Source organism: Pelodiscus sinensis, chromosome 23 (assembly GCF_052426305.1).
Source record: "Pelodiscus sinensis isolate ZL-2025 chromosome 23, ASM5242630v1, whole genome shotgun sequence".
Classification (NCBI taxonomy): domain Eukaryota; kingdom Metazoa; phylum Chordata; order Testudines; family Trionychidae; genus Pelodiscus; species Pelodiscus sinensis.
The window spans coordinates 27,261,632-27,279,333 of NC_143074.1; the positions used below are offsets into that span (position 1 = coordinate 27,261,632).

The 17,702-nt window shown below is 45.3% G+C and overlaps 1 protein-coding gene across 9 annotated transcripts in view; it reads left to right on the forward strand.

Moving 5' to 3' along the window:
- RALGPS1 (Ral GEF with PH domain and SH3 binding motif 1) overlaps positions 1-17,702 on the forward strand; it is a 412,834-nt gene that overhangs the window by 322,666 nt on the left and 72,466 nt on the right. For all 9 annotated transcript variants that reach the window (XM_075905764.2, XM_075905763.2, XM_075905761.2 and 6 more), the window contains one exon: positions 12,717-12,784. In XM_075905764.2, the coding sequence (XP_075761879.1) occupies positions 12,717-12,784 (68 nt within the window). The remainder of the gene's footprint in view (positions 1-12,716; positions 12,785-17,702) is intronic.

Genomic DNA, 17,702 nt, shown 5'->3' on the forward strand with positions numbered 1-17,702 from the left:
GGTTTGATGTCAGGCTAATTGTCCTATGTTTGCCCACGTCATCCCACTTGCCTTTTTTGAATATTGGCAGAACATTAGCATTCTTCCAGTCTTTTGGGATTTCTCCAGTATTCCAAGATACATGAAAAAATAACATGAACAACCCAGAATTCTCCTGAGCCAGCTCTTTAAGAACTCTTGGGTACAAGCTCTGTATAGCTACTGATTTAAAAATTCCAATGCTTAGCTGATCTAAATCCCTTACAAATGAAAGATAATAGGAAAATTTAACATGTTTTACCAAAAAAATGCCTTCCTCCGAGTTACAAGGTCCACACATTTGACTCTACTGAGCTTGGAATATATTGTTGCCGATGGGCTAAATCTGCCATTTAGTTCATTCAGAATTGGTTCATAAGGCTGTGTTATGCAGTAGGAATTCATCATTTATTTGTACAGAATTTATAAACTCATTAAAAATTTAAGGCCACTGGTGATATTGTCTATTCTTTGGAAGGTCTCTTATCTCGTGGGCTCTTCAGTTTTTAGTTAAGCACTCTCTTTCATACCATACGGTTCTGCCTACATAGCTAGACATAGGCAGAAAGCCAATTAGCTAATATATCTGTGGACTTGCAAGGTAGAGAGAGGAAATTTTTGGTAAGTGAGAATATGTTTTTCTATTCCTTTAAGGGCTCATAGCACTCCTATTTACTCCTTTTACCCTGTACCATCTCACATTTTCAGCCGGATAAAGTATTTTCACTGTTGTTTTTACAATTACTTACCTTTTGTCCCTTAAAAATAATGTACATTTGACTTAAGCTATAATACCTTTTCTAAGTGCTCTGAAGAAGAAGAAGAATGCTAAATACAAGTACTATGCATTGTTGTTATTTGGTTTGCATATTGTCTGGGTTTTTCCTGTGCTGGTATCTGATATCTTTAGAAGCTAAAGATAGCTCATATTCCATTAGAGAAGTTTTCAGTGGAAATCTTCAGTTGTTCTATGTGTATCTTGACTTTCCTTGAACAGCTGCAAAAGAAATCATCAGCTACTGCCTGTGTAAGCAGTATAGCTTTTGAAATCCTACTAACCTTGGAACATCTGTTTCTTTCCATTTCTTGACTCTCCTGACTCCCAGTTGAATTTTACTTTTTGCAGATTTCAAAAGGCATACAAGCTCTTGAGCCCCTAATTGACAGAATAGTATTGGAGGGAGTCATAGTGCTCCTGGAGTGTCCTGTCTCCTTCCTGACTGCTTTGCCAGAAGTGCAAGTTTATTTCTACTTTCCCACATCTGCCACTGAGTACAGAGTGCTTTTGAGTTTTTTCAACTTGCAGAACTGAGCATGGAACTGAATTTGACGCACTAAACACCTAAGTTACCAGTAAGAATCTTTTTATTTCCTTCTATAGAAAAGGAATCTTTGTTTTCAACCTGCTATGTGAACAGAAAGCTGGACATACCACAGATCCCATAGAGCTGTCCAATCCTTGCTGCCTAAAAACGGATTAGAAATTATTAGCCTTGTGCTTATAATCACTATATACAAAGGACTGCTTGCCCAGATTTGATATAGGCTGGTGGTTGTGATTTTCTTCTAATGCTTGGGGAAGAGGGGAGAATTATCTTTGAAATATCATGGTGATTGGGGGAAGTCCTGGAGAATTGGAAAAAGGCAAATGTAGTGCCCATTTTTTAAAAAGGGAAGAAGGACAATCTGGGAACTTCAGTCCAGTCAGCCTCACCTCAGTCCTGGAAATATCATGGAGCAGGTTGTCCAAAAATCCATTTTGAAACACTTGGAGAAGAGGAAGGTGATCAAGAACAGTCAGCATGGAGTCACGGAAGACAAGTTATGCCTGATCAACTTGATTGCCTTCTATGATGAAATAACTGCTCTGTGGATAAGGGGAAAGTGATGGATGAGGTATACCTTGATTTTAGTAAAGCTTTTAATATGGTCTCCCACAGTATTCTTCCCAGCAAGTTAGACTCATAGAATCCTAGGGCTGAAAAAGAGTCCAGCCTCCTACCCGAAACAGGACTATCCCTAACTAAATTATCCCAGCCAGGACTTTGTCAAGCCAAAGCTTAAAAACCTCTAGGGATGGAAATTCTTCCCTAGGTAACCCATTCCAGTACTTCACCACCCTCCTAATGAAATATTTTTTTCCTAATATCCAGCCTAGACCTCCCCCACTGTAACTTGAGACCATTGTTCCTTGTTCTGTCACCAGCCACCACCGAGAACAGCCTCGCTCCATCTTCTCTGGAACCTCCCTTCAGAAAGTTGAAGGCTGCTATCAAATCCCCTATCACTCTTCTCTTCTGCAGACCAAATAAGTCCAAATCCCTCAGCCTCTTCTTGTAGGTCATGTGCTCCAGTCCCCTAATCATTTTGGTTGCATGCCACTAGACCCTCTCCAATGCATCCACGTCCTTTCTGTAGTGGGGGGCCCAGAACTGGACACAGTACGCCGGATGTTGCCACACCGGTGCCGAATAAAGGGGAATAATCACTTCTCTAGACCTGTTGGAAATGTTTCTCCTAATGCATCCCAATATGCCATTAGCCTTCTTGGCTACAAGGACACACTGTTGACTCATATCCAGCTTCTCATACACTGTAATCCCCAGGTCTTTTCTGCTGAGCTGCTACTTAGCCAGTCGGTCTCCAGCCTGTAACAGTGCTTGGGATTCTTCTTGAAGTAGTATGGTTTGGATGAATGGACTACAAGGTGGATAGAAAGTAGCTTAGATCATTGGGCTCTGTGGGTGGTGATCAGTGGCTGGGGGGAAAGGTAGATATGCTGGAGGGTAGCAATAGAGTCCAGAGTGACATAGACAAATTGGACAATTGGGCCAAAAGAAATCTGATGAGGTGCAACAAGGACAAGTGTAGAGTCCTGCACTTAGGATGGAAGAATCCTAGCTACAAGCTGGGGACCAACTGGCTAAGCAGCAGTTGTGCAGAAAAGGACATGGGGATTACAGTGGACAAGAGGCTGGAAACAAGTTGACGGTGTGCCCTCCTTTGTTGTCAAAAAGGCTAACCAAATATTGGGCTGCATTAGTAGGAACATTGCCAGCAGATCAAGGGAAGTGATTATTCCACTGTATTTGGCACTGTGGTGAAGCCACATCTGGAGTTGTGCATCCAGTTTTAGGGCCCCCACTACAGAAAGGATGTGGACAAATGGGAGAAGTTTCCAGTGGAGGGTATAAAAAAATGATTAGTAGATTTAGGCACTTGACTTATGGGGAGCAGCTAAGGGATTTGGGCTTATTTAGTTCGCTGAAGAAAGAATGAGGAGGGATTTGATAGCAGCTTTCAAATACCTGAAGGGGGTTTCCACAAAGGATGGAGCCAGGCTGTTCTCAGTGGTGACAGATGAGAGAACAAGGAGCAATGGTCTCAAGTTGCAGCGGGGGAGGTGTAGGTTGGATATGAGGAAAAATGATTTCATTAGGAGGGTGGTGAAGTACTGGAAGGGAGTTTACCTAGGGAGGTAGAGGAATCTCCATCCTTTGATGCTTTTAAGGTCAGGCTTGAGAGAGCCTTAGCTGTGATGATTTAATTGGAGCTGGTCCTGTGTCAAACGGGTTCAGACCAGCATCCTCTCTAACTTTTTCCATCCACATGTGGAATAAATGTTATGTGCCCCAAGGCATGGGCACCACCCGTAGAAACACATGAATTGCCAGCTGTGGGCTCTCTGCTAAGCAGATGAGCAGCACCTGAATCTCTGCTGGATGGCCACCCAAACACTCAGTGTACAGGGAAGCACTGGTTTAGACTAGATGACCTCCTGAGGTCTCTTCCAACCTTAATATTATGATTTGATTCTACGATAGTATACATTTATTTCTTGAAAAAAAGAAGTGTACAGATATTTCTCTCTATATGCATATATTTAAAAAACAATGTTCCTGACGGGCAACAGAATGATGTTGTCATGTCATCAGTTTGAACAGGCTCTCTCAGCAAAGCAAAGGCAGCCAAAGCGGGGAGAGGGTAGTCGAGCATAGTAAGCAGGGGCATAGCCCCCTAGTATACACCATGTCTGGTCACCATGCACTCCTGGCAAGGCAGGAGGAGGCTTTGCATGCTCCCCCTACTCCCAAGCCCTGATTGGCCTGGGGGTAGTGGGAGAGTGTGCGAAATCTCCTCCCGCCCTGCAATGGGCACGGTGCCTCTAAGCACTGCACGCTCCTTGCAGGTTGGGAGCAGGGTGGGAAGAGACTTCACACTCTCCCACCACACCGGGGTCAGTCAGGGCTTAGGAGAAAGGGGGAGTGCATGAAGTCTGCCGCCCTGCAAGGGGCTTAGCACTTAAAGTCAACCACCAGCTGCTGCTCCACCAGCAGCTGATTCTAAGCATGGCGCTCCCTTGCAGGGTGGAGGCAGGGAGTGAGAGATTTCGTGTGTTTCCCTCCCCCAGGCCCCAGTTGACCTGGGGGCAGGAGGGAGTGCGTGAAGTCTCCTCCCACTGCCAGGGGCATGGTGCCCAGAGAGAAAGGCCAGCTATTCAGAACAGCTGGCTGTTCTCTCTGGGGGTCAGAGGCAATGTCTTTGTGTGCTTCCCCACCCCCAGACCAATCAGGGTCTGCAGGTGGGGAAGCAGGGAAGTGTTCTGGCACCACCCCTTCCACCTGAGGCCCTGGCCAATTAAAAAATATCTGAAGTGGCCTCTGATCAAAAATTATTGCCCACCCATGATCTGGATGGTACTTGGTCTTGCAGTGAGTGCTAGGGACTGGACTCAACTTCTCAAGGCTCCTTCTAGTTTTAGCATTCTGTGATTACCTCTTGGTGTGTTTAATTGATCACAGACATAGTTCATTGATGTTATGACGTTGTTAATCCTTCTGAACCATAGAGTTTCATCAGTTCATTTCTGTCTTTGCTTGCCCTATCAGAGATCTTAGCTCTTTAATTATAAGATTGGTGTTAGTTTTATGGTCTGTGCCGCAGTGGATAATTTTGAAATAAATAGGAAGAAAAATAGTTTTATCTTTGAAAATTGCAGTATTCATCAAGGCAGTCGGACCTGAACCACAAACAGATCAGAGTTCTGAAAAACTCACAATGAGCTCATCTCTTGATTTATCAGGAAAAATGAAATAACTATTGTGTGAATCTTGAAACTGAGACTTGGAACATAAGTTAGATTTAAAGGGACACTGTCAATTTAAATATTGCACTTGTGTCTGAAATGTTTGTACTTATCCATGTTAGAAATAACACCTAAGATAGCTTTAACTACAAGGGTACAGGAAACATTGTTGTTTTCTTTTGTCATTTGGCAGCACTCTCTGCATAAATAGTTTTACTGTTGCCTCTGTTTAGTTACTATTCGTTCTGTTAGTTTGGGTCTTCCATACAACAGTGGGAGAAAGAAAGAAACATTCTTTAAAATAAGAAAATATTACTAGAAATGACAAAATTAGTAAGCATTCAACTTGAAGCTGCTTTAACTCAATTTAAAATGAGTACATTTTAAGTTGAGTGTGTCCTTTTAAATTCTGTTTAATCAGAATAATTTGGATATAAACCGAGCAAGTTTTCTTTAACATTTCAGCAGAATGCAACAGTGCTTGTACTCATGCCAGATGTTGACAGAAAGCTTCCAGATGCGATCTGTAAATGGGCCCTTTATCACACAAGGTACATATAGGCCCTGATTCAGCAAAGCACTTAGGCATATGCTTATCTTTAATCACAAACTCAAGGACTGTGATGAACAGGAATGGACATAAGCAATTTATTAAGTTAGCAAAAATCATGGATGATATAGGAGACTCATTTTTTTATTCTCATTCTTTAACCAGCCACCCTTTTCCTAGTAAGATTAAGGCCTGCATTTCAAGAAGACATGTAAGCATGTTGTTGACTTTAAGCATGTACTAAAGTTCATCCTTGTTCAGCAAACTATTTTAAGTATGTGCCTGAAGATAAACATAAGCTTAAGTGATTATCAGGACCTATGTACTTAATAGGGACATTAGATATCGGGGAATTGAATAGACGTGAAACAGCAGAAAATATTGCCAGTTACACAACTGTTCAATAGTTCTGGGGGCAGGGCAGGCAGCCAGTGCACTGACAGCCCCACTCCCGGGGAGCCCCCTGCCACTCTGCACTCTGTATCAGAGGCAGCAGTGTGGGGTGACAGGCAGAGCTGGTCCTCAAGGGGAGCCAGTTTAAAAACCAGCTCCCCTCACAGATTGGCTGCTGCCAGCCCCTATCCATGGGGAGGGGGTCCATGCTTCCCATGGATGGAAGCAGCTCTACGGACAGCTCAGACCCCCTGTGGGCAGGGGCTGCTGCTGCTCAGACCCCGTGCAAACAGGGCCAGCTTCATGGCAGCCTCCCCTGCCCCTCTCTCGCCCTGCTCTGCTGCCTCTGATTGAGGCAGCACCGCGGAGGTGGGAGAGGGGGAAGGGGAGGCTAGGTGGCACTGTGGAGCTGGTGCTGGGGAGAACTGACTTTTAGGCTGGCTTGCCCCAGCACTGGCTCCTGCCTCCTACCACCACCCCACTGCATTTGTAGGAGGCAGCAGGGTGGGGCGTGCGGGTCCATGGAGCCAATATGCACAGGGAGCTGGCTTGAAAGCTGGCTGCCCATGTGCATCAGCTCCAGCCTGTCCACCTCACCCTTTGCGCTGCTGCCTCTCTATCAATGTGGAGGTCGAGGGGCAGGTGGATCTGGTGCTTGTGGGAATCCAGCTTTAAAGCCAGCTCTTCATGGACACTAGCTCCTGCTTCCACTCCTTACTGCCTCTGATACAGAGACAGCAAAGGGAGGGATGCGGGCAGTTGGCAGGATTAACCAGTAAGCCTTGGCTTATCAGTTAATCATATAGTCATCTGCACGTTGACATCCCTAGTACTTACTATAAATGAAAAGTGTCTGTAGAACTCTCACTACTTCTCTAGACAGAGCGATTGTGTTTCCTACTGTAGCGTTCTCTCTTGACTCTAGTGCAGTGATCTAGGAATTTGATTCTTTATACTCCACTATAGAAGTTCAAACCAAAATGAACTCTTTATGATACTAAAGAGTTTCATAGTTATTCAAGTATACTGTTGTTGAGCACAGTAAGAGTTTGCATGTATAAGTAATTCATTAATGACTCCATAAAAAGTTAGAGGAGTCATTCTTTGTGTAGTATCTCTATGGGTGCTCCACTGGTGTATATATGTGTTGCTGATCAGAGAACTTGAGTAGCAGAGTCCTTAGAGTCTACACATGCCCTGTCTGTGCTGCATCTGTGTCATGAGGCTAGCCATCACTCACAGGCTAAGTGTGCTCAGTTCCTTTGCAACCATCCCGGGCTAGAGACAGAGCTCATAGCAGTGGGCTAGAGACAGAGCTCATAGCAGTTGGCTAGAGGATTGTTAACTCCTTTTTGGATATTAATCTTTAGCTTTCTTTTGACTTTTATTTGGCCATAACTTACACACAAAAAAACCCCAAACAATAAACAGAAGGAAAAAAATACCTTGTTCATGTCCACCCCCCTCCTACCTCCCGATAGGATGGAATGGGGAGAAAGACCAAGGCATGCCTGTCTCTCTCAGCTTCAAGAAGTGTTGTACTTGCAGCAAAGCAATCCCAGCCACAGACAAGCACTCACGGTGCATTCGTTGTCTTGATGGGGCAACATCCAACAAAAGTGTTCCCTCTGCCAGCAGCTGTGACTGAGAACCCACAAGGACAGAGAAAATCTTTTTGGAGGGGGCTCTCAAACCCCATCCCTTGCGCTGGTGTGAGTCTTTCCCTCAACCTTTCACTTTGAAGGATAGTGAGTGGAAGAAATAGTCCAGGGATTCCTCTCACAAGTCAAAATAGAGAGTGAGCCCAGGGCTAGTCAAAAGTGATGACCATCTTGTTCAGTATCTTCTGCACTGCCAGCACCAAGATGACACTCTGTGTTCAATATTGTTGATCGGCCCACAAAGCCTTTGGGAATAGGGACTGAATCCTTGGTACAGAAAGACAAGGGCAAACTCCCTTAGACACTCCCAATATGTGAGCTGTCATCGGTATCACCAGCAGCATCAGTCCATCTGGCACCCACGAGATCAGTACGGGTGAGGTCTGCATCTCCCCTGGTACTGCCATCAAGACCAGGATGCTCAGTACTATCAGAAATCCATCAGACCAGTGAACTGGCTATCTTGGAAGCTTCTACCATCTGCCTTTAATCATTCACCTAGCTCTTCTCTGAACCCTTTCCAATGTATTAAAACCTTTTTTGAATTGTGGACACTTGAACTGGACGCTGTATTCCAGTAGCAATCACATTAATATAAAATACAAAGGGCTATGTAACCTTTCAATATCGTAGGTTTGGGTTTTTTATGACCAAGGCTCATATTAGCTGTTTTGGTCACAGCATCACACTGCAGGCTCATGTTCAGGTTAATATCCACCGTGACCTCCCCCTTCATTTCTTTTCAGAGTCACTGCTGCTCAAAATAGAGTCCCTCATTCTGTAAGTGTGACCTACATTTGTGGTTCCTAAATGTATAATTTAACATTAACATTTGGACATGTTAAAATCATGTTTTTTGTTTACACCCACCTTCCCAAACCATCCTGATCACTCGTCTAGAGTATTTACCACTCCCAATCTTTGTGTCAACTCTACATTTTATTAGTAATCGTTTTATATTTTCTTCCAACACTTTAACTCCACTGGACTATGACCTGCCCTAGAAACACTCCTACCCACAGTTCTCAGACTTCATTGCATTGAACCCCCTTCTGACAACACATTTACTACATGACCCCAGGGAGTGGCACCCAAGCTCTGTTGTCCCACAAAGGGAAGAGAAGGCTGGAGACTGAGCCCCACTGTCCCAGGTGAGGAAACGGAGGGCTGGAGCCCAAGCCCTGCTGCCAAATGCTGGCCCTGGCAATCCCAAGTTTGAGAACTGTTAGACGTTGTTTTTCCAAGTACATTTTGAGACCTGTCCGTTAGCCAGTTTTTAATCCTTGTTGATTTTGCATTTCTTCTAGTTTCTTGGTCAAGCTATCATGTGATACCAAGTACTTTATATAAATCTTCTGGGGGCTGCACCCCCTGCTCACTGCGCTCACCAGAGCACCAGGGAGGGGGAGGCTGCACAGCTCGCCCCCTCCCCCACCCTGGAGCACCAGGGAGTAGAGAGGCATATGGCTCTCACCCAGCCCCTCAGCACCAGGGAGCGAGGAGGCTGCATGGCTATTCTCCCCCACCCCCAGAACACTGGAGAAGCTGTGCAGCTCTGCCCTGCCCCCCAGAGTACCTGGGAGACTGCACGGCTCCCCTCATCTCCCGAGCACCCGGCAGGTCATGCAGCTCCCGCCCCATCATGGATGCTGCCCCCGAGCACCAGGGAGGGAGGAAGGACTCGAAGCCGCTGAGAGGGGAGGGGCTGCAGGACGCAGAGTGACTTGCTGACATCGCTCTGTCCTGCAGGAAAAGTTTATATATATATATATATATATAGAGAGAGAGAGAGAGAGAGAGAGAGAGAGAGAGAGAGATTATATGTAATAGATTTTATATTGTACTGCTTAGTACATCAGTGCTATTGTCTTTATCAAGCAGTCTCATAAAAATCAAGTTAGTTTTACAATATCTTTTTCTAATAATCTTTTTCTAGCATAATCTGTTTCTGCTGTGATGCTCTGGATCATTCGAGGCTTTCTTGTCTAATGTGACAGCACTTTGTTCTGGGTGGGTAGCTGGTGGGACAGCTGCTCTTTGTTATACACCTGATCTTACCACATGCTGAAAAATTAAGATGAATAGTGTTGTTTGTGTGAATTTAAATATCCCCAGTAAAAGTGCAGTCCTGTTCAAATTCTCCTCTCCAAAATACTGGTGCAGAACAGATGATCTCTGAGTGCCAGGATATGCATATTAAACATGAAGTGGAAGGAGGTAGATGCAACAGAAGAAAGGGTATGTCTACACTACAGAGTTAGTTCGAACTAACAGACGTTAGTTTGAACTAACTTTAATAGGCGCTACACTAGCGATCCGCTATTTCGAATTTAATTCGAACTAGCGGAGCGCTTAGTTCGAACTAGGTAAACCTCATTTTACGAGGATTAAGCCTAGTTCGAACTAGCTAGTTCGAATTAAGGGCAGTGTAGACCCTTAATTCGAACTAGTGGGAGGCTAAGGCTTCCCAGGTTTCCCTGGTGGCCACTCTGGCCAACACCAGGGAAACTCTATGCCCCCCTCCCGGCCCCAGACCCCTTAAAGGGGCACGGGCTGGCTACAGTGCCCATGCCAGGTGCAAGCCTGCCAGCACCCAGCCAGCAGACCCTGCACCTGGCACGGCTCGAGCCAGCCACCCGATGCCCCCCAGCCCTCCCCCTCTTCCCGGGACCAGGCTGGCGGCTCCCGGGAGCTTGCCCGGGACCGCAAGAGGCGGGCACCCGCCTGGGCTAGTGTGGACATCGTGGACCTCGTCCACGATCTCCGCACTAGGCACAGGAAGGTGGCCATCTAGGGCAGGAGAGCTGCCAGCCTGGCCACCCAGGAGCAGGTGTGCATGAAAATCAAGGGGGTCCACTGAGACCCCCGACCCTGAACCCTGAGCTTACAATGGCCGTCCTGGGTCAGACCAAAGGTCCATCTACCCAGTAGCCTGTCTACCGACAGCGGCCAACCCTAGGGACCCTGGAGGGGATGGACCGGAGACAGTGACCAAGCCATTTGTCTCGTGCCATCCCTCTCCAGCCTTCCACAAACTTTGGGCAGAGACACCACTCCTACCCCCTGGCTAATACCACTCCATGGACCCACCCTCCATCACTTTATCTCAGTTCCCTTTAAACTCTGTTCTAGTTGTAGCCTTCACAGCCTCCTGCAGCAAGGAGTTCCACAGGTTGACTCTTTGCTTTGTGAAGAAGAACTTTCTGTTACTAGTTTGAAGCCTGCTACCCATTCCTTTCCTTTGGTGTCCTCTAGTCCTTCTTTATGGGAACTAATGAAGAAGTTTTCTGTATGCACCCTCTCCACCCAACTCCTGCTTTTAGAGACCTCTATCCTGTCCCCCCTCCGTCTCCTCTTTTCTAAGCTGAGAAGTCCCAGTCTCTTTAGCCTCTCTTCATATGGGACCTGTTCCCAACCCCCTGATCATTTTAGTTGCCCTCCCCTCTCCCAGCCTCTCTCTTCCCCTCTCCCACCTCCTTTTCCCAGTCTCTCCCAGTTTTGTTCAATAAAGACAGATTCCATTTTTGAACACAATTGTCCTTTATTTTGTACATCAAGAAAAGGGGCTAGGGAAGGGTAAGTGGAAGGAGGTGAGGGAGGAATGGGGCACGAGCCCCCGATGGGGAGGACTGGGCTGGCTCTGCGGGCTTCTGGGGGTGGAAGCTCTCCTGCAGCCCCCCAATTACCCGCTCTCCCCAGATGGCAGCCTGCGGCAAGTGCAGCCGGGCTGATGGCCGAGTGGTGTGATGTGCCCAGTGTGGGTAGTCCGGGCACTCCAAGCCAGGACTGGTTTGAAAGCGGGGCACCCCTGAGAACTGTCTGTCCGGGGTGGGGGTCGGGACCCTTTAAGCACATCCCTCGGCTAGCCTGAGACAGCATCTCCACGCTCTAAGTCCTCCTGTGATGCCCTGCCGGCACTGCTTCCAGCCATCCTTAAGCCCTGTTCAGGGTCCACTTAATGTGGACATTCTAGTTCGAATTAGCAAAACGCTAATTCGAACTAGTTTTTAGTTCTAGACGCATTAGTTCGAATTAACTAATTCGAACTAAGTTAGTTCGAATTAGCGCTGTAGTGTAGACATACCCAGAGGGAGTTCGAGGAGGACTGATGAGATACCACAGCAATAAATAAATTATAAACCCTCTCAGGGAGGCAGAGTGATGTTACAGTTAACATTACATTATTGAAAATTAACATATCAGCCATTAAACATTTACATTTATTTGGTGTTTTCTTACAAGCTCTTTCAAGTCTCACAAAATAAATCTTAGTTTCGTAAGTACACATAAGAACATGAGAATGTCCATACTGGGCCAGACCAAAAGTCTATCCAGCCCAGTGTCCTGTCTGCTGACAGTGGCCAAAACCAGATGCCCCAGAGGGAGGGATCACAACAGGTAATCCTCACATGATCCCTCCCCTGTCATCCACTTCCAGAGAAACAGAGGATAGGGACACCATTCTTACCTATCCTGGCTAATAACCATTGATGGACCTAACTTCCATGAATCTATCTAGCTTTTTTTTGAAACCTGTTAAGGTTCTAGCCTTACCGCATCCTCAGGCAAGGAGTTCCACAGGTTGACTGTGTGCTGAGTGAAAAAAAACTTCCTTTTGAAGGAACTTTTTTAACTTCCTATAATTAACACATTTATAAAATAAATCTTTCCTACTACTACCCACACATACAAAGGGCAGAGTTCTTTGCCACTATGGTTCAGGCTTCTTTTTGTGTCAGCATTTTCAGATTCAGATTTTTCCTTTACAGAAAATATAAAAGATAAATTCACACTGATGTTATTTTCAACATATCTCTTAATTTCTTTACGTTTAAAGGGTAGAGGTTTACTTTAGGAATCCTGGACGTGTTTTGTCACGAAGCTACATAGATAAATATTCTTTCAGATTAAACCAGACTTCCTATTTAAAATAAAAGTTTCTTCTGTTTACCTTTCTAACTTCCATGAATGCTATCACAACTGATGTGTCTAAAATTCTGTTTTACAGATTATCCTTAAGAATTGAGCCAGGAAGCAGCTCTCCTCGACTGGCCTCCTCCAAGGAAGATCTTGCAGGTATACAAAGTTGTAGTGAATATTTGAATCTTAACAACATATCAATATTACATCAGTACTTACATAAATCATTGCCTCTAGTTTATGCAGCTGAATTTCTAGGCTTGTCAAGTCCATATAGTGAATCTGATTCAACATTTTACCTAGGGATTCATGACATTTAAATGGGAAAATTGTATTTATTGTAATTTAATAGGCATGCTGAAAGAATGGTCAGAAAATCAATTACCTTATTCTGAACTTCAGAGCATCTAGTGATGTAGATGATCCCAACAATGTAATAACTGGAGAACTGTCATTGATTTAATTTTTCCCATATATTTGTAATACCAAGAATAATTGGTCACTTGATAAAATAAATTGCCAATCAAATTAGAACAAATCATACAGTATATAGTTAGTCTGGAATTCAGATCATACAGTATATAGTTAGCACTATATAATGGATACAAATCATACAGTATATAGTTAGTACTGCCATGGGTGCTTAGAATCAAATAATACAGCAGCAACATAGAACTGCTAATAACAATTGCTGATGGTAAGCAAAGATGCTCAGCAGATGTCATGCTTCCTTTTTTAAAATGATTGCACTCGGTCTAGAACGGAATTTTGCCTTTTCACCTGCAGTAGAATGGCAAATCCTATCATCTTTTAAAAAATAAGTAAAATCAAAACATATAGAAGTTATTCTTCACTAGTAGAGATTGTAAATGGAGTGTGTGTTCACAGTACTGTTTTTCTAATGGGTTTATCCATCTCTAATTTTACCTGAAACTGGAAAACAAGCATTTCTAAGGTTAGTAGTTGGCAAGCCCACAATTTTAATATCCAGTATACAAGCCAAATAGGTATTTTCTAGGTCTGTCAATTAACACGCGTTAAGGCCTTAACAAAGAACACAATTAACGCATTCATTTTTTTAACATGTTAATCACGGACGTTTCTGCAGCACTGCCCCCTTTCAAACGCCGCAAGGGTATTTCAAAGGGCCAGCACAGTAGGAGCTTGGGATCACAGCTGGAGTCCCCAGCTGACCCCGGGCTCCGGGCAGTGCTGCCCATTTGAAACGCCACTCCTGTGTTTCAAAGGGGCAGTGCCTGGGGTCAGCTGTGCAGCACTGCCCCTTAGAAACACTGCCCCAGCATTTCAAAGGGGCAGCACAATGCAGCCCAGGGTCAGGTGGGCACTCCAGCTGATCCTGGATTCCCATGGCTCTGCAACGGGCAGCGCTGCACAAAGACGGAGTCAGCTGGAGACTCCAGCTGATCCCAGGCTTTGTGCGGTACTGTCCTTTGGAAACACCACTGCGGCCTTTCAAAGGGGCAGCCTAACATGGAGCCCGGGATCAGCTGAGGACTCCAGCTGAACCCGGTCTCCGGCAGCACTGCACTAAGCCTGGGGTCAGCTGAAGACTCCAGATGATCCCAGGCTTTGTGTGGTACTGTCCTTTGGAAACACCGCTGCGGCCTTTCAAAGGGGCAGCCTAACGCGGAGCCCGGGATCAGCTGAGGACGCCAGCTGATCCCAGGCTTTTTGTGGAACTGTCCTTTGGAAACACCACTGCGGCCTTTCAAAGGGGCAGCCTAATGCGGAGCCCGGGATCAGCTGAGGACTCCAGCTGATCCCGGACTCTGGCACCGCTGCACTGAGCCTGGGGTCAGCTGCAGCGTTTCAAAGGGGGCAGAGCATGCAATTAATTGCACGATTAATCGCCATTAAATTTTTTAGTCACTTGACAGCCCTAGTATTTTCCTTGTACTTGTGAGTAAAAGCACAGAGGTATTGTGGCACTTTGTTTCCTTAGAGTTAACCCCTGGGGTTGGCCAGCACAGCTTGGCAAAGGTGCAGTCCTACTAACCAAGTCTGTCTCCCCACCAGCCTAGTCACCACAAGGTTCCTGCCAGGGACCACCATGCCTGGTCATATTACTCTGTGCTTCTTTGTTAGACTTTCCATGGAGCAGCCCTCAGATGAAGAGGCTGTATCTCTGACAGCTGATTACTGATAAAAATGCTAACTTACAAATAAGAATATTTTAACACTGAACAGAAATGCTACCTACAGATTAGATAGAGTATTTGTGCATGAAACAGAACATGGATGTTTGTTAAAAATGTGTGGGTTTTTTTTCATTTGTACCTATTTAGTGAATGGAAAACAAGACTGTATTCAGTGTGCTTGAGTTCACGTACTAAATAATAAGTTACCTTCAAATAGTTCTGTGTTAAGTAGCATAGGAAACTAAGGAATGGAAGTATATCACCTCAGGAAAGGGTAAAAAGAGTTAAAATAACTACCTAACATGTATTATCTATCTATACAATAGAATTCATAAGAGATTTTGACTGGAGCGTATTCCTCCAATATACAGACATGCTTCACCATATTTAATACCATTTGTTTGGAAGCAGAATGAAGATGGTAACCATACAGTAGAGGCTATTGCGTCTTTTTAAGTGCCCTGTTACTAGTTTTAAGGTTAAGTAACAACCTTCACAACTACTAGATACCAGGTGGATCTGAGGAATTCATTGGGAGCCTGGATACAACACACTGCTTTTCCTTGCCTGGACTGAATGGACACTGAGGATATTATGAAGCATGAGTTAAAGTCACAGAAATGGAGCCTTGTTTTACCAAAACTATGCAAGATATTTGATTAAAGGGCCACTGTTAAGATTGCTTGGCCCAAAATGCGACTTGCCTGTTTATTGCTCATATGTTTCCAGAAATCATGTCATTCTGTTGGATGAGGGTTTGTGATTTGAGAGTAGTGGTTTGGAAAACAAATTCCTTAAAACCTGCTTGCCTTTCTTGGGTTAACCATCCACTAAGAAGCGCATGTGTGCAGCCCAGCTCCCATGGATAGTAACTAACTAGTGTGTAACTAAATGCCCAGAAACAGCCCTGTAATATAATGTGTTGGTAAATGCATGGAAGTGAGAGGAGAGAGGTGGAACCAGTGTTCAGTTTTCTGCATCTAAGAACTTTTCTTAAAAAGTGAGGGAAAATGCTTTTAAGAAACTAAAGTTTATCTTTGCAGTGTTCTTTCAAAAAATGTGAAATTCTTGGTAGATACAATGGTATTTAGTGTTCATTTGAGCTTCCTCCTGTTAATATAATTCTAGGATTCCAAACAGATACTAAGCTCAGATATGTAATCTGGCCATGTGTGAAATGCACCTCAAAATTATTTTATTCGATAAAGCCTTACAGCCATCAGACTCTGCTCCATCGCCGAGCTCAGAGGCGGGTGTGACACAGAAGCATAGAGCTTCTTCTCTGGGGGTGACCACAGCAAAGAAATTGAGAGCATCTCCCACACGCTCTTTACCCGTTGAACCAGTCAGCAGGAGGAATGAACTGGGTAGATCCGGCTCTGCCCCCGTGTCCTCAAAAACATCTGTGAGCACCAAATCTAAAAAGCTGATGACCCTGGCACTGAGTATCAGAGCACTGCCAGCACCGAGACCAACAGTGGCACTGGGAACCCAAGCCAAGAGTATCACCCATTCATCTTCAGCACCCGTAATGACATGACCATCCCCTCAGCACCACTCCCCTCAGCACCATCGACACCAGGGCGCTCAGCACTGACGTCGGTACTGGTGACGGCAGAGCCACAGACATTGGCACCGAAGGCACCAGACAATGGGGAAGCAGGGCTAACTTTAAGGAGTGGCACCACATTGGCACCGAGGAAAGCTGCTAAGATAAGCAGTCATCGGAGTCCTATTTCCCCATCTCCGATTTTCTCTCCTGCACCGTCTCCCTCGCCACCAACGCGTCACTCTCCCGTACAGAGTGACCTTCGGTACCAGATTAGGGACACCTCTCATTCCCCTCAACGCAGTCCTAGATCTCTGCATCGGGAGCTGCCACAAGAGCATGTGAGACTTTTTAATGGGTACAGCTCCATTTCTCCATCACCACCATCTCAAGGCTCTCTCCACATTTGTCTCATTCGCCAGTGCAGTCTCCTCACTCAATATATTACAGACCGCATGGCAGCATTATATCATCCAGATGCTCATCAGCACGTCACTCTGAGTGTTATTATGAGCATTACCACAGACCACACTATTCCTTTCGCCTTTATTACAGATCTCATTCTTATAGGCTGTCGCTCTCCTGTCTATCAGCGTGTTGCGGTCGAATCACATTCACAACAGCAGGAGCACCTCCCAACTCCGCCTTCACAGAGCCCTGCTGCGCAACCCAGCAGTCCAAACCGGAGTAGGGCCATTTATCTGAGGAGGAGGATCAACAACCTGATACATCGCCGACAGACGAATCCTCAACCTCCCCTAATGAAGCGGTTTTCCCAGGGGACATGTCCCCTCCAGACGACCTGAAACAATTTCAGGAGGTACAGTAGGCAGAGGTGCAGAGCAAGTAGTTCCGTCTGCTGAAAAACCTGCACCCTCAACAATGGTCAAAAATCGCGCTTCCTATTGACGAAGTGATTATGGAGGCTGTGGAAGAAATTTGCCTCTGCAGCACCAATGAGCAAGCAGGCCGACAAAAAATATTTTGTTCCCTCCACAGGCCTCAAATTTTTATTCAATCACTCACAGCCGAATTCTCTAGTGGTGATGCGGCTCAACACAGATCCAAGACGCCACAATACAGAAACACTGGCAGACAAGGACAGTAAAAAATTAGACATCTTTGGCAGGAAAGTCTATTCATCAGCCACTTTACTCCTTCACATCGCGAACTGTGCCACCCTGCTTTCCAATAATAATTTTGATAATAAGTGACTTTTCTAGATCAGCATTTATCTCTTAGCCCAACTGGGTAGGAATATTTAAACCTGAGATTTTCTGTTGGGCAATGCCCCCAGTCCACCCTCAATCCCTGTGCATATACTCTCGTTAGCAGGTGGTGAGCAACAGAACTAACTGGTCTTTGC